The following is a 24,071-nucleotide window of genomic DNA, read 5'->3' as shown; positions in this document are numbered from 1 at the left end:
AACCCAAGTGTTCATTAAATGTTAGCTATTATCTCTACTCAGAGAAGGCAATGGCACCCCACTCCAGTACTCTTGCTTGGAAAATCCCATGGACGGAGGAGCCTGTTAGGCTGCAATCCATGGGCTCGCTAAGAGTCAGACACGACTGAGCGACTTCACTTTCACTTTTCACTTTCATGCATTGGAGAAGGAAATGGCAACCCACTCCAGTGTTCTTGCCTGGAGAATCCCAGGGATGGGGAAGCCTGGTGGGCTGCCATCTATGGGGTCGCAGAGTCGGACACGACTGAAGTGACTTAGCATAGCATTATCTCTACTATTATTAATGCTTTTCTACAAGAAAATGAAACTTGGAGAGTGTTAGTAACTCATTAACATCTCATAGCTAGTTAGTGGCTGATTGGTGGTGGTGTCCAGTTGCTCAGTCCTGTCGGATTCTTTGCCCCCCATGGACTACAGGCCTCCCTGCCCTGTAGTGGCTGATATCAGCCCCCAAACTCCAAGTCCAGTCTGATTTCCAAATGAAGCCTGTATTTAACCATCTGATTATAAGGGAACTCCCTTAAGATTATTTTTCTTTAAGCCTGGTAATTGACTATATCCTACATGATAGAACACAAAAATGGTATTGAAACCATTAAAAATGAAACTTTTCACACGTTTGGTGGTTCCTTCTTTAATACAGACAACACCGGTCCTTTAACTTAGTGTTTCGAATAGATTAAACAGAAAACGCTTCTCAACTCGGGGGGCGGGGAACAGTCGCCCCTTCCTACATGTCACTGCAGGGAAGCTGGGGGGTTGGGCCAAGCTCCTGCAGGACGCATGAGCGCAGCCCTCGGGGCGGGGCCTGCGCGGCGGGGGCGGATCTCCCGGGCTGGCGGGAAGTTTGACACCCAGAAGATAAGGAGCCAGGCGGCCAGGCTATTCCTGAGGGCAGGCTCCCCCGCTCCCTCTGAGATTCATCCGCTCTGGGGTTTGCGGACTGTAGGGCTCGAGGGAGACAGCCCGGCTAGGGGGACCTCCCGCGGGAACCGAAGACCCCGGGTCTCCGTGCATGAGCTGACGCGCCGTGTAGGTACGACGGAGAGAACCTGCCTCCATTGCCCGCGCGGAGGGGTCTTGGTCCCGCCCCCAGCCCCCTATTGGTTGCTCAGAGGACGCGGACGGGCGGATTTCCGCAGAGCCCGCCTTGCGCACGCGCGCTGCTGTTACTGCGTCACGCTTGCGCGTCACCGCCGCCCGTTATGGCGGCCCCCGGGAGCCTTGGGGGCCCTGTCCTGAAAGGTGAGCAGGCGGGGATCGAGCCGGGGCGGCGGCGGCCGGGCCTCAGGACGGGTGCCCGAGTCGCGGCAACTCCGGGGTCGCCAGTCCGGCTGCCGGGAGGAGGCGGGGATCTGTCCTCGAACCCAGAACCGGCACCGCCCGTGACGGTTGGGGGTCCGTCTCGGAGCCCAGGGACCGCGCCGCCCCACCTGGGCCGGGTCAGGCGCGCGGCGCAGACACGCGAAGGGCTGGGAGGCCCGGGGGGCGGCGGGAGGGAGGGGTGGGGGTGGGTTGGTTTTCAGCTTTTCCTGGGTTCTGGCGTCTTTGTATGGCCGGGTGGATTTGCGGGGAGGGGGCTCTAGTAAAATTAGAAAAAGAACCAGTAACTCCTCTCCCTGTTCTCTGTCAATGTGACCAGAACCTCTCAGTGAGGAATGATTCCCTCCAGGCACGCCTGAAAGGCACCAGGCTTTGAGCAGGGAGGGTTTCGTAAACTGTTTCCTGCCCCGCGAAGGCTGCCTGTTGGCCGTGTTTTTGTAGGACCTGCAAACTAAAAGTGCCCTTTACTTTTTTAAATGATTGAGAGGAACCGAAGGAGGAGGACAAATGAAATCTATATCAAATTCAGGCTTCATTTTCCATAAAGTTTTGTTGGAATGCATTTATGCTTTTGTCTTTGCTTTTGTGCTGCAGCCTTCTGAGTGGTTGTTTGGCCCTCAAAGCCTAAGATAATTGCATTCTGGTCCTTTACAGAAAACAGACTCTGGCTCTAGAAAGTTAGGCTTGGTTTAAGAATTTGGGAAGAGTTTAGAATGTAAACTGTGACATATGTATGAGTAAAGTTGTTTTTCCCTTGAAATTTTAAAGAATCTAATGGCCATTTTAACAAGAAATTTTAAATTTACTTTTTAATGTGAATAGAACAGGAGAACAATCTGTTGAAATCTTTGGGTGAGGGTATATCAGATATATTTCATGCTAGCATCTTGTTTGTTTTCAGATGTTGTGGCCTATGTTGAAGTGTGGTCAGCCAATGGGACAGAAAATTACTCAAAGACCTTTAGGAATCAACTTGTGGATATGGGGGCAAAGGTAAGAAATTCATTTTACCATTGCTGCACCTGACAGTCATCTGAAACATAAGGAGATCTATTTGCATTTTCTTATTTTGGGAGTTTTTTCTTAAAGCATGATGGACAAAGAGGACAGTGGGTAAGTGGCAGAAGAAAAAAGGAGAGAACCATGGGACGAGAAATTAAGAACAGCTGGGCTAGGGAGTGATGCAAGAGGAGAGCTCCAGGATGGAAATACAGGTCCTGCCACTGGCTGTTCGGATGCCTGATACTCTTCATCAAAGTGTGGAATACAGGAAAAGGAATAGTTTTTTTAAGGGAAAAGTTGTGAATCTGGGGATATTGGAAGTAACCTGATAGACATTTGGATGTACAAATCTAGAACTTGAGATTGTCAGGGCTAGAGATACTGTCAGGAACATAAGAGTCAGGTGTGGTGATTACCCAGGTGGTTAGAATGAAAAGTGCTGAAGGTGGAACCTGTTTAGTATTTCCAGGGCTGGTATGGGAGTCATGGACCCCGGGACCGAGACTGGGAAGGATACCAGGAGAATCCAGAAAACACGCCTGAAAGTGGGAGGAGGGACAGACTTCAAAGATGGAAATTCTAAAACGCTGCCTAAGCTTAAGAAAAGTTAGGATTGGGAAATATATTCTTTGAGCTTGAAAGCTGTAAGGTCATTGTTGAGTGTCACCATGTTCAGTGAGCTGGGTTAAGGGAATCATGGAGACCTGAGGAATGGGGTGGTGAAGGCAGCAGCTCGAAGCCAGGGTTCAGATGTGAGCTGACTTCGTGGCTGGGGAGACTTGGGGGAGAGGGGCTGGCCGGCTGGTGAAAGGAGAGATTAACACAGGTAAGCTACCACTGAAGCCAGGGCAAGGATTAGGGACGGTCAGGGCATAACATAAACTGGAGGGCAGTGTTCTCCCTTACTCAGGCAGAGTGTCTGCTCCTGAGTTTCCTTTGACTCACCGTGTTCCCTGACCTAGTGAGCAGGGGAAAGACCCAAGAGCAGACTAGGGTGACAGTCAGAAGGCAGGGCCTGGGGTTTGCTTTTGAACCCGAGAAGACACCTTTTTTCTGCTAAATCAGAAGGTAAATCCATTAGGATTTGGGGAGGGTTTCCACTTGATGATACCAGCTACATACTTGTGCTCCGCGTGTTATTGTGACAGGAGAAAGCTGTGGAACATAGGAGTTGGCAGAATGGCTTTTGAGAGTAGTATTAAGGTCTTAGATCTCTTGAATTTTTTTTCCCCCCACCTTTTATTTAGCAATTTTTCAAATAGAAAAGTTGAAAGAATAGTATGGTGAATATAGACCCAATAATTAACATACTTGCTTGGATTCCATCTCTCTAAACAGTATATGTATTTTTTTCCTGAACCATTCAAAAGTAAGTTGCAGATACCATAATTTGTCCCTAAATATATTTAGCCTGTATCTTTTAGAACAAAGATGCCTTCTGTGTGACAGAAGACCGTTTCACATCTGAGAAAGCTGTCGGTGATTTCCTAGCAGCTTTCTGCGGTGTTTGAATGAGTTTATAATTCTGTCAGCATATAAAAGCCCCACTGCTGTGTATGCTTGGTCTTGTCTGTCTTTACCTTCAGCCATCACAGTGTGTTTCTGGTGGTGTATCAGCCTGGTGTGCATTTCCATTTTCCTGTACTTCTTCCCATACTTATTTTGAAGACCTGTTCAGGTCTCCACCTCATGTTTGCGTTGGGTTTTTCTTTTTCTTCTTGATTTGGAAGCATTCTTTATACTCTTCAGTTGACCCCTTTGTCAGCCATGTGAATTGCAATATTTTCTGTCTGTGGCTTGCTTTTTCACCTTAATAGCATCTTTTGCGGAGAAGGCAGTGGCACCCCACTCCAGTACTCTTGCCTGGAAAACCCCATGGACTGGAGCCTGGTAGGCTGCAGTCCATGGGGTCATGAAGAGTGGGACACGACTGAGCGACTTCACTTTCACTTTTCACTTTCATGCATTGGAGAAGGAAATGGCAACCCACTCCAGTGTTCTTGCCTGGAGAATCCCAGGGATGGGGGAGCCTGGTGGGCTGCCGTCTATGGGGTCGCACAGAGTCGGACATGACCGAAGTGATTTAGCAGCAGCAGCATCTTTTGATGATAATGGTAGTTTATTCCTTATGGTGAGCTTCTGTGTGTGTATCTTGTTTTAAAAAATCTATTTCTACATGGCGGTTGTGGGAATTTCTCTCTTATTTTCCGGAAGCTTTATCATTTTGCCTTTCACATGTAGATTTACAGTACATTTGAAATTAGTTTTTTTATGTGGTATGAAATCAGTTCAGTTCTGTTGCTCTGTCATGTCCGACTCTTTGCGACCCCATGAACTGCAGCATGCCAGGCCTCCCTGCATCACCAACTCCCGGAGTTCACTCACACGTATGTCCATCGAGTCAGTGATGCCATCCAGCCATCTCATCCTCTGATGTTCCCTTCTCCTGCCCCCAATCCCTCCCAGCATCAGAGTCTTTTCCAATGAGTCAACTCTTCGCATCAGGTGGCCAGAGTATTGGCGTTTCAGCTTTAGCATCAGTCCTTCCAATGAACACCCAGGACTGATCTCCTTTAGAATGGACTGGTTGGATCTCCTTGTAGTCCAAGGGACTCTCAAGAGTCTTCTCCAACACCACAGTTCAAAAACATCAGTTCTTTGGCGCTCAGCTTTCTTCACAGTCCAACTCTCACATCCATACATGACCACTGGAAAAACCATAGCCTTGATTTTTTCCCAGTGGGTGATCATTTGTCTCAACACCGTTTATTGAAAAGACTGTCCTTTAGCACAGTGACACCTTTGTCATTCGGTAACCATGTTTCAGTACCCATACAGTCTGTTCTCATGACAACCCCCTTGTCTTAATTACTCTTTATAATAAGTCTTACCCTTTGTTCTTCAAGCAAGGAGTCCTGGCTTTCCTAGCCTTTTGCTTTCCCAGATAACATAATTGGAACTGGTTTGTCAGTTTGTAGCCTGAAGCTTTTTTTGGAATCTTGATTGGTATTGAATAGAGAACAGCAGATCAGTATGGAGAGAACTGATGTTTATACACAGGAATCTTCTGGAGAGAACTGACATGTTTATACATGGGAATCTTCTAAAGCATCAACATGATGTATGCCTTTGCTGATTAGGGTTTCTTTAATTTTCTCAGTGATGTTTTATGATTTTTCTCTGGTTATTTTGTTGCTGTTATGAATGGTATCTTTTGAATTCTTTTTCCTATTGCTGTTATATAGAACTAGTAATTTTTGCATATCTGCATTGTGTCCAGAAAACTTATCAAACTCTTCTGAGTTCTGTGGCATTTATGGGATTTTTTAACAATGTGCACAATTGACTCTTACCTGCACAGGGTCGTTTTATTTTTCTCTAATCCTAACACTTTTTCTTTTCTTGACATACTGTGCTGGCTGGGGCCAGTTGGATAGAATGGAGATACTCCTCAACAGAAAGGTTTTAGCATTTCCCATCATGCAGTCTTATACCAGCTTTCAGATCCTAATTTACTGTGAATTTTCCTCATTAATAAACTTTTTAAGTTTATCTAATGCATTTTTGGCATGTAATTGAGGTGGCTATGATTTTTCTCTTCTACTTTGTTAATGAAGTGAATAATGATTGACTTTTTGTTCTAAACTAGCCTTGCAGTCCTGGAATAAACAGGGGTGGGAATGTATTGTATATATTGGTTGATACTATTTGTATATATTATTGTTTATATTGGTTGATACTATTTGCTAATTATTTTGTTGCCTTTTTGGAAGTGTCTACAAGAGTGACACTGGCTTGTACTTAAGAAACTTATGCAGGTAGTAATAAATTTACTTTTGTTTTCTGCCTTTTGTCTGCAGGTTTCAAAAACTTTTAACAAACAAGTAACTCATGTCGTGTTCAAAGACGGGTACCAGAGCACCTGGGAAAAAGCACAGAAGAGAGGTGTAAAGCTCGTCTCAGTGCTCTGGGTTGACAAGTGAGTCCTTTCTCCTGTTTTTTTTTTTTTCCCCCTTAAGTTATCTAGTATTGGTAGAGTGTGGAGATATTTTGCATGAATCACAGAACTAGATAAAGTTTTGTTTCCATCTTTTCTCTGCCTCTTACTGGGGGCATTTGACATCCTCAGTTTCCTAGGACGAAAGACGGGTCCTGCCCAGAGACCCTGAGATGGAGTCTGTGTGGTGTGTTGAGGGAACAGAGAAGCAGATTGTTAGTCTACTAAGGTGGCCAGTCTCTAACAGAACACCACAGACTGTGGCCTTAAGCAGCAGAAATGTATCTCTCAGACTTCGTGAGGCTAGAAGTCCACGATGAAGGTGTCCACAGCGTTGGGTTCTTCTGAGGCCTCTCCTTGGCTTGCTGGTGGCCATCTTGTTTCTGTCTTCACTTGGTCTGGCTGTTTCTGTGTCCTCATCTCTTTTATAAGGACCCTAATCTTACTGGGTTACCCACCCCCAGGGACCTCATTCAACCTTCACTATCTCCTTCAAGGCCCCATTTCCAACTGTAGTCATGTCATTTGGTCCTGGGTGTTAGAACTTCATGTGAATTTAGAGGACACAGTTGAGCCCGTGCAAGAATGCAGGAATAGTCAAGGGGAGGCTTTAGGAGGAGGTTGAGGTCAGAGGGAGTGGGGTATCAATGATATAAATCAAGTTTCCTGAAATCCAGATGTAAACGAGTCATACTGCTGATTTTCTAGAAAACTAGAGTAAATTTACATGAAAACAGTAAAGCAAAATATAAGGCATAGACTTTGGCTGTTGATGTGTGAAGCTGCTCTTAAAGAATTAAGCCTGTTAATTAAAAAAAAACTTTAACAGTGAGGCATGACGATTGATTCCATTTCTTTGTCTTCCATTGTCTAGGCAGGTTTTAAGATTCCAGCCTCACTCTCCCCTCTTGTTTAAAACAAGGTGTTCTTCATTTCGGATGTGTCCTGTTTCCCCGTGATTAGGCTCAGGTTATGGTTTCCCACTCAAGAGGCTCCATGAGTGAGGTGTGCCTACCTGGAAACCTGCTGTTTCCGTCTGCCTCCTAATGGAATGCGAGTTTCGGTCACCTGGCAAGGTGTTGCTGTTTTTTTTTCCACTGTGTGATGACAGTTGTTTCCTTCTTTGAGGCTAATAAGCTGCCTGTGGGGAGGCAGATTCAGATCATGTAGACCTTTTGCTCCCTTGGCCCCAGGTATATCGTTCATGATGGTTCTTGCCTGAACCAACCTTAACCCCGAGTCTTATAGGATGACTATTTTCCAAGTCCAGCGCTTATGGCTGTGCCCAGCTGTGTGCTGTGAGAAAGAGCCTTCTTTTGTCCCACACTGATTGATTAGTGTCAGCTCCTGGGTTTCTGTATTTTTCAACGACTTATAGTTCACACTGTCTGGTGCTTATTAGATCATTCAGATTTGGGTAGTGGGAGTCCCTTCAGCCAGTTCCTGTGTCTCTGTGACCTCGTGCCTGCTCTCCCCCAGCCCTGGCGTCAGCCCTTTGAGTGGGACAGCATCCTGGACTGAGATGTGGGGCTGGTGGGCTCCCGGCCGTGGCCCATCACCCCTTCTTGGCCTTCCAGGCAGAGGCAGGAGACACATTTGCTCCTTTCTTCCCTTTTCCGTCCCTATTTGGGATTATTTGATGTGTTAGTTTTTAGACTAAAATTCTCTCCATTCTTTTTATTTATTTTTAGTGATTGCTTTAGGGGTTACAAAATAGATCCTTAACTTCTGAGTCTGCTTAGACTTAGTATTGTACCACGCCACATAAAATACAGGTAGAGACCTGGCAACTGGGTGTGCATAGTTTCTGCCCCCTCCCCTGTGTTAGGGTGGTCGTATGGATTTCAACCATGTGCATTAGAGGCGTGCAAGACAGTGTTGTCACTGTGCTCTAAACACTTGTCTGTGTTTTAAATAAGAGGAAAAAATAGTGTCATGTTTATCTGTATATTTATTCTTTCTCTTACTCTTCCATTTCTGAGGATCTGAATTTCTTCTGCTATTTCCTTTCAATGTGAATAGTTATGTTTGGTGTTTCTTTCTTTCTTTCTTTTTTTTAGTTAAAATCCACATACTATAAACTCGCCCTGTTAGTGTACGTTTTAGTAGTTTTTAATGAATTCTATTCAGATGTTTGTGGCAGTTATCACCACCTAATCCAGGACCATTTTATCCCCTCAGAATAAGCTCCATAACCATTAGCAGTCATTCCCCTTGGGCTCCTTACTCCCAGCCCCTGGCAGCCATCAATCTACTTTTTGTCCTTGGATTTACCTAGTCTGGACATTCCTCATAAATGGAACCCGACATTATGCAGCTTCTTGTGTTGGATTTCTTTGCCTTGGCATCATGTTTTGGAGTTTCATTCGTGTCGTAGCCTGTGTCAGTTTTTTATTCCTTCGAGTTACTGAATAATACCATGTTTTGTTTATCTTCATCAGTTGGTAGACAGACATTTGGTTTATTTGCGCTTTGGCCATTGAGTAATGCTGCTATGAACATTTATGTGCAAGTTTTCATGTGAATATATATATTTTCGATCCTTTTGGGTATATATGCACCTAGGAATGAAATTTCTGAGTTACACGGAAACCATTTGTTTAGCATTTTGTGGAAGTGCCAGTTTTTTGGATTGGGTGTACATTTTACATTCCTACCAGTAATGTTCGAGGCTTGTTATCCCTCTTTATGTTGATGGTCATTGTTGTGGATGTGAAGTGGTATCTCACTGTAGTTTTGACTTGTATTTCCTTAGTGACCAATGATGTTGAAAAGCTTTTCGTGGTTTAATTGGCTATTTATATATCTTTGGAGAAATGTCTACTCAAACACTGTCCGTTTTTTAAAACTTGAGTTATTTTTCTTGTTTGAGATAGAGTTCTTCATTCTGGACACATATTATTTGCACACATAATAAGACCCTCATCAGACATATTATTTGCAAACATTTTCTCCCTCTCTGTGGGTTGCCTTTTCACTTTCTCGTTGGTATCCTTTGAAGCACAAGTTAAAAATTTTTAAGCCCAGTGTTTCTATTTTTTCTTTTGTTTCAGTTTTAAATGTCATATTTAAGAAATGATTGCCTGATTGCAGGGTGTGAAAATTTACACCTGTGGTTTCTTCTCAGAGTTGTATAGTTCTGTCTTTAACACTTAGGTCTGTGGTTTACTTGAGTTAAGTTTTTGCCCGTGGTGTGAGCTGTGGTGTCACGTTCACTTTTACATGTGACTGTCCAGTTGTCCCAGTACCACTTGTTGAATAAACTGTTGTTTCCCCATTAAATTAAATTGGTGTCCTTGTTGAAAATTAATTGACCATAGATACATGGATGTATTTCTGGATTCTCAGTTCTGTTCTATTGATCTGTGTGTTTATCTTAATGCCAGCACCACACTGTCTTGATTACCGTTGTTATTGTGGCCTACTCTTTGTAACCCCATGGACTGCAGCACGCCAGGCTTCGGTGTCCTTTACTGTATTCTGGAGTTTGCTCAAACTCATGTCCATTGAGTCAGTGATGTCATCCAGCTGTCTCATCCTCTGTCACCCCCTTCTCCTCCTGCCTTCAGTCTTTCCCAGCATCACGGTCTTTTCCAATGAGTCAGATCTTCCCATCAGGTGGCCAAAATATTGTAGCTTCAACATCAGTCTTTTCAATGAATATCCAGGATTGATTTCCTTTAGGATTAACTGGTTTGATTTCCTTGCTATCCAAGGGACTCTCAAGAGTCTTTTCCAACACAATTAAAAAACACGAGTTCTTCAGTGTTCAACCTTCTTTATGGTCCAACTTTCACATCCCTACATGGCTACTGGAAAAACCATAGCTTTGACTATATGGACTTTTGTCAGCAAAGTGATGTCTGTGATTTTTAATACACTGTCTAAGGTTTGTCATATAGCTTTTCTTCCAAAGAGCACGTGCCTTTTAATTTCATGATTACTTAATTACTGTAGCTTTACAGTAAGTTTTCAAGTTGGAAGTGTGTCTTCTCCAATTTTTATTTTCTTCCAGTTCCTTTGCATTTCTGTATGAATTTCAGGATTTGCTTGTCACTTGCAGGGAGGGAGGGATGGGAGCAACTGATATTTAATAGAGTTTGTGTTAAGTCATTAATTATATAAGTGTTGCTATTTAATCTTGCGATCCATGGCCATGTTTTTATTTTCTTATCTGTAATTTCTTTCCATTATGTCTTGTAGTTTTCAGTGTGTGAATCTTGCCCCTTCTAGGTTAAATTTATTCCCAATTTATTTACTTTTTGATGCTATTGTAAATGGAGTTGTTTTCTTAATTTCATTTTTAGATTGTTGAATTATTAAAATACAGAAATATAACTGATTTTTGTATGTTGATTTTGTATCCTGCAAGTTTTTGAACTTGCTATTAGCTAAGTGTCTTTGTGATTTTCTTAGGATTTTTTTGTGTATGGTGTTGTGTAATCTGTCTACAGAGATAGTTTTACTTCTTCCCTTCCAATCTGGATGCCTTTTATTTCCTTTTCTATTCTAATTGCCCTGACTATAACCTCCAGCACAGTATTGAATAGAAGTAGTGAGAGTGGACATCTTGTCTGGCTGCCAGTCTTAGGAGAAAAGCTTTCTGTATTTCTCTATTAAGTGTGATGTTAGCTTTGGATGTTTTTTTTAATAGGTGCACTTTGTCAGGTTGAGGAAATTTCCTTCTATTCTTAGTTTTTGTTGGTTTCGATTTGTTTATTATTAAGGGATGTTGGGTTTTGTCAAAATGCTTTTTCTGCAGTTATTGAGATATTCATGTGAGAGAGAGATATATATATATATATATTTGTCATTCATTTCTTTAATGTGCTGTATTAGATTGGTTTCATGTGGTGAACTAACTTTGCTTTCCTGGGATAAACTCTGCTTGGTTATGTTGTATACTTTTTTTTTTTTAACTGGATCAGTTTGCTAGTACTTTATTTTCATTTTTGCAGCAGCTGTATTCATAAGGTATATTGCTCAGTACTTAGAATGACTTTTTCTGGTTTTGGAGTCAGGCAGTATTGGCATCTTAGAATTAGCTGGGCTGTGTTCTTCTGTCTTCTGAAGTTTATAGGGATTGGTGTTAGTTCTTCAAGCATTTGGGAGAACTCACCAGTGCAGCCATCTGGGCCTGGCCTTTTTTTGTGGGAGGGTTTTTGATTAGTAATTCAGTCTCTTGTTACAGGTTTGCTTAAGTTTTCTATTCTTGCGTCAGTTTAAATAGTTTGTGTCTTTCTGGAGTTTGTTCATTTCATCTAGGTTGTCTAATTTGTTGGCATGCACTTGTTTGTAGTATTCTGTAATAGTCCTTTTTATTTTGATAAGGTCAGTAGCAGCTCATTCCTAGTATGAATTAATATCGCTTTTCTTTTTGTCTTGATCAGTTTAAGCTAAAGGCTTGTCAATTTCTTTGATCTTGTCAAAGAACCAACTTTTGGTTTCTTTGCTCTTTCTCCATTGTGTTTCTTCTCTTTTTTAAATTTTCACTATAATTATTTGTTTCCTACTGCTTGTTTTGGGTTCAGTTTGCTCTTTTATTTCTCTAGTTAGAGCATTAGAAAATTCATATGAAATCTTGATTCTTTTTTGATGGTTTTACAGTTATAAATTTCTTCTAAGGATAGCTGTAGCTTCATCTCATGAAATTTGGTATTTTTGTTTTAAGTTATTTCAAGTGTTTACCATTTTCTCTCATGATTTCTTCTTTGACCCATTGGTTATTTAGGAGCTTCTTATTTAATTTCTACATATTTTTGAGCCTTCCAAACTTGGTTCTGTTTTTGGTATCTCATTTCATTCTGTTGTGAGAGGAGAACATATTTTAAGATTTTTTAAAGTGGTTGAGACTTGTTTTTATGCCCTAACATTTGATCTGGCCAGGTGAATGTTGTGTGTGCACTTGAGAAGAATGTGTATTCATTCCGTTATTGTGGATACAATGTTCTATATACAGATGTTTGTTAGATCTAGCTTATTTATACTGTTTTCTCAGTGTTTTTCTGGAAAAGGTCAGTTTTCATTCCAATCCTAAAGAAAGGCAATGCCAAAGAATGTTGAGACTACCACACAATTGCAGTCATCTCATACGCTAGCAAAGTAGTGCTCAAAATTCATCAAGCCAGGCCTCAACAGTACGTGAACCATGAACTTCCAGATGTTCAAGCTGGATTTAGAAAAGGCAGAGGAACCAGAGATCAAATTGCCAACATCCGTTGGATCATAAAGAAAGCAAGAGAGTTCTAGAAAAACATCTACTTCTGCTTTATTGACTATGCAAAAACCTTTGACTGTGTGGATCACAATGAACTGGAAAATTCTTAAAGAGATGGGAATACCAGACCACCTGACCTGCCTCCTGAGAAACCTTATGCAGGTCAGGAAGCAACAGTTAGAACTGGACATGGAACAACAGACTGGTTCAAAATTGGAAAGGAGTACATCAAGGCTAGATATTATCAGTGTGCTTATTTAACTTACATGCAGAGTACATCATGTGAAATGCTGGGCTGGATAAATAACAAGTCTGGAATCAAGGTTGCTGGGAGAAATATCAATAACCTCAGATATGCAGATGACACCACCCTAATGGCAGAGAGGGAAGAGGAACTGAAAAAAAAGCCTCTTGATGAGAGTGAAAAAGCTGGCTTTTTCTCAACATTCAGAAAACTAAGATGGTATCCGGTCCCATCACTTCATGACAAATAGATGGGGAAACAATGAAAACAGTGACAAACTTTATTTTCTTGGGCTCCAGAATCACTGCAGATGGTGACTGCAGCCATGAAATTAAAAGACGCTTGCTCCTTCGAAGAAAAGCTATGACAAACCAAGACAGCATTTTAAAAAGCAGAGACATTACTTTGCTGACAAAGATCTATCTAGTCAAAGCTATGGTTTTTCCAGTAGTCATGTATGCATGTGAGAGTTGGACCCTAAAGAAGGCTGAGCACTGAAGAATTGATGCTTTTGAACTGTGGTGTTGGAGAATACTTTTGAGAGTCCCTTGGACTGCAAGGAGATCAAGCCAGTTAATTCTAAAGCAAATCAGTCCTGTATATTCATTGGAAGGACTGATACTGAAGCTCCAATACTTTGGCCACCAGATGTGAAGAACTGACTCGATGGAAAAGACCCTGATGTTGGGAAAGATTGAAGGCAGGAGGAGAAGGGGATTACAGAGGATGGGATGGTTGGATGACATCACCGACTTGATGGACATGAGTTTGAGTAAGCTCCGGGAGTTGGTGACGGACAGGGAAGCCTGGCATGCTGCAGTCCATGGAGTCGCAAAGAGTCAGACACGACTGAGAGACTGAACTGAAGTGTTATTTTGTCTTTCTTGATCTGTTTAATTGTTCTATCCGTTATTGATTGGGGTGTTGCATTCACCAAGTGTTTCTGTTAAATTATTTATTTCTCCCTTTAATCCTGGCAGTCTGACATTTCTTTTTATCAGGTAACAACAGATTTCTGCGGTTTTCTGTATCTGAAGATGTCCCTGTTTGTTTGTGAATAATGTTCTCAATGGTTATACAATTCTAGGTTGACAGTGTTTTTGTTTTTTGCTTCTGTTTTCCACTGCTTAAAAGGTGTTTCCCCTGAGTCTCTGTCCTCATAAGAAGCCTGTAGTCATGCAAATAATTTCTCCACTGTGAGTACTGTGTCTTTTTGTGTGGCTTCTTTCAAGGGTTTCTCATCTTTGGTTTTCAGAAGTTTAAGGGTCTGGATGTGGTTGGTGCCTTTAGATTTATTCTGTGAAGATTTTGCTGAGTTTTTTTTTAATGATATAAGGTTATATATTTCATCAAAGAGCATGGTAAATTTGGGCTGTTTTATCAAATGTCTCTTGTGCCTCTTTTTCTGGTACTACTTGAATTAGCTGGATATCAGGAATTGGCTAAGCTTTCTTGTAAAGAGCCAGATAGTAAATATTTTAGGCTTTGTGGTCTATATTCAACTGCTCCCTGCCCTGGTGTGGGAAGAGCCCTGGATAAGAGCAAACAAATGAGTGTAAAAAATAAAACTTTGTAACAAAACCTGGTCATGGGCCAGGTGGCCTGTAGGCTGTCATTTGCCAATCCCTCCTGTGTAATACAGCTTTTGAAATTTTCCCACAAGTTTCATTGACTCTTTTCTCTTATCAGTTCCATCCTATCATTAAGTCTATTTACTAAATGCATTTCAGATATTTTTCAATTCTAACATTTCCACTTGGTTCTTTCTTATGTTTGCTGATTTGTTTCTTAGCTGAGATTTCCTATCTCTGCTTTTCTTGTCTTTCATTACACATGTATTTTCCATTCTGTAGCAGAAGATAGTTATAGACATTCCTTGTCTGATCATTTCAGCATCTTGAGGTTGGTGGCTGTTGGTTTCTCTTCTTTGTTCCTTGAGAATGTGTCACATTTTCTTGACTCTTCTGTAACAGGACTTTGAGTTGTATTTTGGACATGGTAAGTGTTATGTAGACTCTGGGTTCTTTACTGTTAACTCCAGAGGGTGCTGATTTTGTTTTAGGAGGCAGGTGATTTATTTAGCTGTAAACTTTGGACTGTCATTTTAAGACCTGTGCTGGGTATTTGCTTGGATTCATTCAGTTCTTCAGGCTTTAGCTGCAGGCTGACTTGTTTGCTTTGTGGACACATAGGTCAGGGATCAGCCAGAGACTTGGGCTTGTGTCTTCAGAACCTGAGGTTCCCCTCTCTGGTTCTTTGCTTCCTGTATCCTAGCATCATTTGCTGGTGGCCTTATCTGCCCCAGCTCTTTATTCCAGTTCCTTTGGGCAGAAGGATAGCAGGTGCCCATTACTGAGCACTCATGCATTTTTAGTTACGAATGTTTTTCCACATTTTTATGTAATATATCATTTTTTAAAACATACATATGGTCTTTTATAGTGGATTACCCAGTGACTTGGCCTTCCCAGGTAGCACAGTGATAAAGAATCTGCCTGCCAAAGCAGGAGACATGAGATGTGGGTTTGATTCCTGGGTCAGGAAGATACCCTTGGAGAAGGAAATGGCGACCCGCTCCAGTATTCTTGCAGGGAAATTGCATGGACAAAGCAGCCTTGTGGGCTACAGTCCATGGGGCCACAAAGAGTCAAACGTGACTGAGCACAACACATAACCAGCAGCTTATGCAGCCTGTCTCCTGTTAGTGAATATGAAGGTTTCCATTTTCTTTTTCTTTACAGTCAGAAACAGTACAGCATTGAACCTTTGTGTGTGTTACTTTCTTGCAGAGGTATAATCTGTTTGTGGTTGGTGTTCAGTCAGTAAGTTGTGCCCGACTCTTTGCAACCCCGTGGACTACAGCACGCCAGGCTTCTCTGTCATCCACTATCTCCTGGAGTTTGCTCAAACTCATGTCTGTTGAGTTTATGATGCCATCCAACTATCTTATCCTCTGTTGCCTTCTCATCCTCCTGCCCTCAGTCTTTCCCAGCAGCAGGGTCTGTTCCAATGAGTTGGTTCTTCACATCAGGTGGTCAAAGTACTGGAGCTTCAGCTTCAGCATCAGTCTTCGCAATGAATATTGAGGGTTGATTTCCTTTAGGATTGACTTGTTTGATCTTCCTTCTGTCCAAGGGACTCTCAGGAGTCTTCTCTAGCACCACAGTTCTAAAGCATCAATTCTTTGGTGCTCAGCCGTTTTTGTGGTCCAACTCTCATGTCTGTATATGACTACTGGAAAAACTGTAGCTTTGACTATACAACCTTTGTCAGCAAATTGATGTCTCTGCTGCTTAATATGCTCTCTAGGTTTGTCATAGCTTTCCTTCCAAGGAGCAAGTGCCTTTTAATTTCATGACTGCAGTCACCATCCACAGTGATTTTGGAGCTCAAGAAAATAAAATCTGTCACTGGTTCCATTTTCTCTCCTGTCTGCCATGAAGTGATGGGACCCGATGCCATGATCTTAGTTTTCTGAATGTTGTGTTTTAAGCCAGTTTTTTCACTCGCCTCTTTCACCCTCATCAAGAGGCTCTTTATTTCCTCTTTACTTTCTGTCATTAGAGTGGTGTCTATCATCTGCATATCTGAGGTTATTGATATTTCTCCCACAGTCTTGATTCCAGCTTGTGTTTCATCCAGCCCAGCGTTTCTCATGATGTGTGCTGCATATAAGGTAAATAAACAGGGTGACAGTATACAGCCTTGATGTACTCCTTTCCCGATTTGGAACCAGTCCATTGTTCCATGTCTAGTTCTAACTGTTGCTTCTTGACCTGCGTACAGGTTTCTCAGGAGATGTAAGGTGGCCTGGTATTCCCATTTCTTTAAGGATTTTCCACAGTTTGTTGTGATCCACACAATCAAAGGCTTTAGCCTGGTCACTGAAGTACCTATTTTTCTGGAATTCTTTTGCTTTCTCTATGATCCAGCAAATGTTGTTGGCAATTTGATCTCTGGTTCCTCTGCTTTTTCTAAATCCAGCTTGTATATCTGGAAGTGTTTGGTTCATGTACTGCTGAAGCCTAGCTGGAAGGATTTTGAGCATTACTTTGCTAGCATGTGAAATGAGTGCAATTGTGTGGTGGTTTGGTACATTCTTTGGCATTGCCTTTCTTTGGGATTGGAATGAAAACTGACCTTTTCCAGTCTTTTGGCCACTGCTGAGTTTTCCAAATTTGCTGGCATATTGAGTTCAGTACTTTCACAGCATCATCTTTTAGGATTTGAAATAGCTCAGCTGGAATTCCATCACCTCTGTTAGCTGTGTTCATAGTAATGCTTCCTAAGGCCCACTGGACTTCATACTCCAGAATGTCTGGCTCTAGGTGAGTGACCACACCATCATGGTTATCTGGGTCATTAAGACCTTTTTGGTATAGTTTTTCTGTGTATTCTCACTGCCTCTTCTTAATCTTTTCTGCTTCTATTAGGTCCTTGCTGTTGCTGTCTATAGTACCTATCCTTGCATGAGGTGTTCCCTTGGCATTGATTTTCTTGAAGACATCTCTAGTCTTTCCCGTTCTGGTGTTTTCCTCTTTCTTTGCATTGTTCACTTAAGAAGGCTTTCTTACCTCTCCTTGCTGTTCTTTGAAACTCTGCATTTATTTAGGTATATATGGTTTATCTTTCCCTTTCTCCTTTACCTTTCCCTTCTCTTCTTTTTCTCAACCATTTGTAAGGCCTCCTCAGACAACCATTTGCCTTCTTGCATTTCTTTTTCTTGGGGATGGTTTGGGTATACCTTGTGTACAGTGTTACAAACCTCCATCCATAGTTCTTCAGGTTCTTTGTCTACCACATCTAATCCCTTGAGTCTTTTCATCATCTCCACTGTATAATCATACTGAATTTGATTTAGGTCATACCTGAGTGGCAAAGAGTCAGACACAGCTTAGCAACTAACACAGTATCTGAGTGCTCTAGTGGTTTTCCCTACTTTCTTCAATTTAAGCCTGAATTTTGCAATAAGGAACTCATGATCTGAGCCACAGCCAGCTCCTGGTCTTGTTTTTGCTGACTGTGTAGAGCTTCTCCATCTTCAACTGCAAAGAACATAGTCAATCAGATTTTGGTATTGACCAGGTGGTGATGACCATGTGTAGAGTTGTCTCTTGTGTTGTTGGAATTTCCATAGGTTTAAATTCCGAAAATGGACTTTTGGGTTTAGAGGGCTTATTACATATTTAAACTTTTGATAGATGCTATCAAGTTGCATTCCCTGAAATCTTTCCTACTTTGTAGGTGAAATGATACATTTGATTTCATTTGCATTTCCTTGATTTTTAGTGAGGCTGAACTTCTTTGACAAAATTTGGAGGTAACAGCCAATGACCTTCATTTTATGTGTCGTGTGTTTGTTTCATTAACTGCCTCTCCAGGCCATTGCTCGTGTTTTCCACTGAGAATGTGATCTTTCATGAAATATATAAGGTCACTAGATGTCACTAGAACCCCGTTTTGTTGGGTTACTTTGGGTGTGTTCTTTGTAAGAGCAGACAGCTGTGTAACTGCAGTTGATAGAATTCTGACATTTCCTATGGGCACCCACATTTCCATGTTTAAGGAAGAAGATGAAAGAGGGAAGGCCATGCTTGACGGTCACCTCAGTTCAGTTGGAGAAGGTTGACTCCCCAGGTGGTACTAGTGGTAAAGAGCCTGCCTGGCAGTGCAGGAGATGTAAGAGAGGAGGGTTCCACCCCGGGTCAGAAAGATCCCGGAGAAGGGAATGGCTGCCCACTCCAGTATTCTTGCCTGGAGAATCCCATGGACAGAGGAGCCTGGTGGGCTTACAGTCCATAGTGTCACAGAGACAGAACTGAAGTGACTTAACTTGCACAGACGCATGATCAGAAAGTTAGATTTTTTTTAACAGTCACAAACAGTCAGATAGCTGGGGGCGCAGTTCTCAGGCACTGCTGTTGTGCATTTGAGGGCCTGCCCCCCGCCCCTGCGTTCGTTTCCTACAGATGTGCACACGTCCTTGCACAGCCACACCATGGCCATCCACACTGATCTCACCAGCCACACACCTGACAGCTGTTGGCTTCACCCCAGAAACCCCCATAGTATCTAGAAGGGCTCAAGGGGAGAAAGACGAGGAGATGCAACAGCAGCCTCCTGGCGCTGAGTTAGGCTTGCTGGGTGTCTCCACTGAGGCGGTCTGGGGTCTGAGGGTCAGCTTGGGGGTGCTGACAGGTCCTCTCTGTGGCGGCGGCGCCTCCCAGGCCACTCCCCTGGGGCAGGTTCACCCACTCGGCTTTTGAGGGAAGTACTTTCCAACTGTGCAAATAACTGTCCCTCCTCCCACTGTGTCTGTGTGTGTACTCTATCCAGAGGATCATATCTCATTCCTTGCAGCGTACCTTTTAAGGTTTGAATTGTCCCCCAATGGCCAGTGGTAGCCCGTTCACGGTGACTTGTCTTCACTTATCATTTCTCTGTCATTCTCTGGACACTTCTGTTTTCTTCTGGCACAGTTTAGTTCAGGCTCCGCTTGTACTTTCTCTTTCCCAGCCCCGGATTCAGCCTTTTCTCCAAGGAGCCCTGGTTCCTTTTAATGGAAAATAGTATTTGGACCTAAAATCTGAGGGGAGTTGGGCATGCTCATCGCCACGGGCTGCTGCTCCTGCACCTTCTCGGGGCAGAGTTAGTGATACGGATGTGTATCCGTGCCATGTGTTTATTTCCATAGCATCTGTGTATGTCCGTCAGTAAGTTCCCATGGGGACCTGCCCTTCCAGCCCAAAGATGCCTTTCCTGCCAGCTCATGACACCTCCTACGTGGGCATCGAGATTGCTCAGCAGTTTTGTCATTTCACGTGTGGGGGGCAAGGCCACTCCATAGTCACACTTGCTTTGCTATCCTGGGTCCCCCTCAGTCCTCGCTGCTGCATTTGGGGGACTGAAAAGGCAGGGTGGTCCCCTCCCCTCTCTGCAGTGTGTCTAAGCCCTGGCCAGAGCACCTCATTTAAAGATTCGCTCTTGACAGAAATATGTGTGATGGGCCCAGGCAGGTGTCCTGCTGCTGCTGCTAAGTCTCTTCAGTCGTGTCCGACTCTATGTGACCTCATAGGCGGCAGTCCATTAGGCTCCTGTGTCCCTGGGATTCTCCAGACAGGAATACTGGAGTGGGTTGCCCTTTCCTTCTCCAATGCCTGAAAGTAAAAAGTGAAAGTGAAGTCGCTCCGTCGTGTCCGACAAGATTAGCGACCCCATGGACTGCAGCCTACCAGGCTCCTCCGTCCATGGATTTTCCAGGCAAGAGTACTGGAGTGGGGTGTCCTAGGATTCACTAAATTAAGGAGGAGAGTCATCGGACTTGTGGGTCCATTGTCCCTCCTTTTGTTGTGCCAGAAGCTTTTTTTCTCCAGTGTATGCCCTGATGCAGTTCGGTTGGAGTCGGTCAGCCTTTTAAGGGCAATTTCAAAGGCCCTGGGATGAGGGGTGGGGTGTCGGGGCTTCTGGTGGGGAGTCCAGGGGATCAGCATGGCCTGGCAGGGTGAGGGGGAGCAGCGGAGAGAGGCAGAGCCTCAGGGGTTGTAGGCCTGAGGTCGGGCTGCAGCAGGAGCTGATGGAAGGCAGGGATTGCAGTTTACTGCATCAAACTCTCCCTGTCTGCTTACTGTTTAAAAAGTTTTCATGTCTCCCAGGCACACACATCCTCTAGTCTGAAGATCAGTGAGCAGGAGTGACCATAATAAAGGGCTGCCTCCCAGGAGAAGGCCAGAGCTGGCTGGCGGGCTGGCCTGGGTGCATCTGGAGTGTAGAGCTCACGGGAGAAGGCCTTTGCTGCTAGGTGCGCACGCGCAGGCACAGCGCGGGATGCCGGACCACCAAGCCGGCCTCTGGGCACTCCTCTGTCACTGGTGGTGTTTCCCTTGAGTACCCCTCCCTCAGACACAGTTAGAAAACTTCTCTTTCCTTTCGTCCGTGTTCAAACCCTGGCTCTCTGATCACTCCTGGAAAGTAGCCTGGACTGCAGACCCAGCCACAGGCACGGTGCTGCCCCAGACTGGCCACACCCCCACTGGGGCTGGTGGTCGAGGCTCACTCCACGTGCTGCCCCATGCCCCCTCCCTGAGTCGCTGGTGGGGGCGGGAGCCGAGTCCCTCTATCAGGACTGCGCTTGCAGTCTGGAGACGCTCCGCCCCGTCCTTGCCTCAGGACCTGCTTGTGGTCCCCCCTCAGCACCCAGCCCTTCTGTGCAGGGATTCAGGTCCTTGTGCATTATGACTTGCCGACTAGTTGTGAGGGTGCGGGGCGTGGGGGTCCCCAGCAACTATTGGGGCCGTGCTGTGGTCCGGCTGGCCTCGCTGGGTCCGGAGCAGGACTTGTTGGGGGACCTGGGCCGATCCCAGGGCTCCGAGGGCAGCTGCAGCCAACACTTCTCTTCTTAATCACTAGGTGGGGAGTTGGTGTCATTGTTGTCCTTTGCTGAAGAAAAGCAGAAATCCAGCTGGTGAGTGTTTTCTGTTTACGCAGTAGACTGTGCTTGAGCGCCTGATGAACGTGGTTTTGATGTAGAGGCACCAGTGTGTTCCGCAGCACGTGCGCGCAGGGGGTGCTTGCGTCGCTGGCGGATCCGGGCTCACCCCCAGCGCCTTGAGGCAGTGTGTCTACAGCGGGCTCCGTCCTGCCTCGTGGGGACAACTCTGGGGTCAGGCGCACCTCTGCCCGCTGGAGCGAGCCTCCCGGGCTGCTGACAGGGGAGGAGATTTGTGGTTTTGTGAACTCTGCCAATGGTTTCCTGTGAGCCTCAGTTTCCTTGGTTGTTGAGTAGGAGGAAAGGCGCTGCTCCCTACCGGCTGGAGGAGGCTCTCAGGCCTGGCTGAGCCACACGGCACTCTGGTCCTGACCTTACCGCCTGTTCATGTCAATAGGATGATCCCAGGTCTCATCACGTCTTCTCTTTGGGTGCTTCCCTGCCACCTGTTTTTGTCTATTTTGTTGCCTGTAACAGTGGGAAATGGGTGACATTCCTCCTGAGCAGGTGGAGCTGGTGAGCTGTGCTGGAGGTAAAACTGGCACCTTCCTAGGTCCTTTGCCTGTCTGCGTCTACACCTGATGTGGGCAGGACGTAAAGCTGGTTAGCTTTATGTGTTGTGTGCTTGTGAAGGTGAGGAGCAGAAATGGCAAGGCAGGAGGCGTTCTTATGGAAACAGTTTTGCCCTCAAGTCACACTTCGAGATTTGTAACTGGTGAGGGCTCTACCTGGTGGCTCAGTGGTAAAGAATCTGCCTGCCAGTGCAGGAGATGCAGGTTCGATCTCTGAGTTGGGAAGATCCCCTGGAGAAGGGAATGCCACCCACTCCAGTATTCTTGCCTGGAGAACCCCATGGACAGAGGAGCCTGGGAGGCTACAGTCCATGAGGTCACAGAAGAGTCGGACACAGCTTAGTGACTACAACAAATTGTCAGTTTGGTGTGTCACCCCTCAAAATTTTTTCAAGTGAGAAATGCTTAACTGTATAATACCATACACAAACACACACTCTTAAAATTGCCTTTTCATCCTTATTTTAGAGACCTTTCTGTATAGCCATGGATACATTTGCCTCATTTTTTTTATTCCACTGTATTCTATTTTCAGCTGTTATTTGCATATTAATATTGAACAGAGTAATAGTCTTGTGAACTACAGTCGGAGTTGATTGTGGCCTTATTTTAAAAAGACTTAGCAGATCGGTGACATAATTATGTAAACACAAGAGTGATAGAAGGTGTTTGATCTGGAATATGGAAAGATGGATAAAATGTTTTAAGATTAAAATTTCAGTATTACATAAAACCAGGAGAGGAGAAACCATAGGGAAGGAAATCGTTTGGAAAATCGTTGTAGTTGTTTAGATTTGAGCAGATGAATGATCAGAAGTAGGTAGTGGTGGGGGGATCCCCTCTGCAGGCGAGGGGTGAGGGGGTGACGCAGGAGGAGTGGCAGATGGGACGCTGGACGAGTTGAGGGAGCAGGCCGCTGGGACTGGGGTGGCCAGGACCAGGGTGGGCGCTGGGACCAATGTGGCCGCTGGGACCGGGGTGGCTGCTCGGCCCGGGGGTGGCCGGGACCGGGGTGGCCGCTCTGCCAGGGTGGCCAGGGCCCAGACCTGGGGCACCAGGTGGCAGCGATGCCTTGACAGACATACAGGAGGGGGATGCGGTTTTGAAGGAAAGGCAAGCTTTCTAGCCTGTTTCTGTAGGACCTTCCAGCTCTAGGTTATTCATTTTATGGCCTGTCTACTCTTAAATTATGCGTTTAATGGCATGTGTTTCTGCCTTTATGAGTGCCAGGCACTGATCTTTTTGAAGTGTTGTTGCAAGTCTAAACTTGTTGCATAAAAATTGCACTTCCTGTAGCTGCTTTCTCACTTCCATTCTTAAACACCATGTTAGAGAAGGTTTTGGCAAGTTGAATTTGTATAGCCTTTTGTGTTCAGTAACAAATGCACTTATTTTAAAGGATTGTGTCACAATGGCCCGTGCAGGGCTTCTCCCACTGCTGACTGACACGTGTGCAGATTTAATGTTGTGTGACTCTCACAGGAACATGCTCATTACCCCCATCTTCCGCAGATGCAGGGTAGCTGGAGTGCACATTGATGAGTCGCTGTTCCCTGCAGCCAACACTAACCAACACCTACCAAGCCTGCTTAAAAAAAAAGTAAGTATGTGACTTTAGTGTGGACCATGGCAGTTACAGGTTTATTCATTTTTTATTCCTAGAAAATAAAAACTTTCTGAAATGTATTTGCATTGTCTTTAAGAATTGCTGTTGGTGATAATGTTCTTCTCACACAGCATTGTTTAATGGGTTATAGATATTTCATCCCAGGAGTGCTTTGATGGAGTTTGTAAGAAATAGAAGAGACTGTTTGGCTATAGGAGAACTGACAGTTGCCCAGAGACCAGCACCCGCACAGGTGCTCTGGTAATGACTTCAGGATTCAGTTGTGTCTGTAGTGAAATACACTTGATCTGTTTCACTTTATCATTTAAAAGTTTTAATTGATTTCTGCATCTGAGAGTGAACCGTTGACTGTGAAATGTCAGTTTGTTGTCATGTGAGAATCCCTGTTGGAGAGATTAGCAGACTCCAAACTGAGTCAGGCAGAGGAGGGCTATACATTTCCTGTAGACTAGGGGAGACATTCCCATGGATATCCCCACGGTTTCTGAAAACGGTAAATCCTGTATCTCTTTCACATTTCTTCTCAGACAACCTGGAACACGCTCACGCAGGGCTGAAAACT

General features: G+C 44.3%; 1 protein-coding gene across 12 annotated transcripts in view; it reads left to right on the top strand.

Annotated features, from left to right (window-relative positions):
- The first annotated feature begins 832 nt into the window (after positions 1 to 832).
- MCPH1 (microcephalin 1) overlaps positions 833 to 24,071 on the top strand; it is a 238,398-nt gene continuing 215,159 nt past the window's right edge. For 2 of the 12 annotated variants that reach the window (XM_006050681.3, XR_006549451.2), the window contains exons 1-4: positions 839 to 1,287; positions 2,267 to 2,358; positions 6,228 to 6,346; positions 23,395 to 23,482. In XM_006050681.3, the coding sequence (XP_006050743.2) occupies positions 1,248 to 1,287; positions 2,267 to 2,358; positions 6,228 to 6,346; positions 23,395 to 23,482 (339 nt within the window). In that variant the 5' untranslated portion in view covers positions 839 to 1,247. Of the gene's footprint in view, positions 1,288 to 1,346; positions 1,485 to 2,266; positions 2,359 to 6,227; positions 6,347 to 21,231; positions 21,287 to 23,394; positions 23,483 to 24,071 lie in introns of those variants that run through there. The other 10 variants (XM_006050680.4, XM_006050683.3, XM_044938943.1 and 7 more) reach the window with 9 other exon arrangements.

Source organism: Bubalus bubalis, chromosome 1 (assembly GCF_019923935.1).
Source record: "Bubalus bubalis isolate 160015118507 breed Murrah chromosome 1, NDDB_SH_1, whole genome shotgun sequence".
Lineage (NCBI taxonomy): Eukaryota > Metazoa > Chordata > Mammalia > Artiodactyla > Bovidae > Bubalus > Bubalus bubalis.
This window is presented reverse-complemented; position numbering and strand designations above follow the sequence as displayed.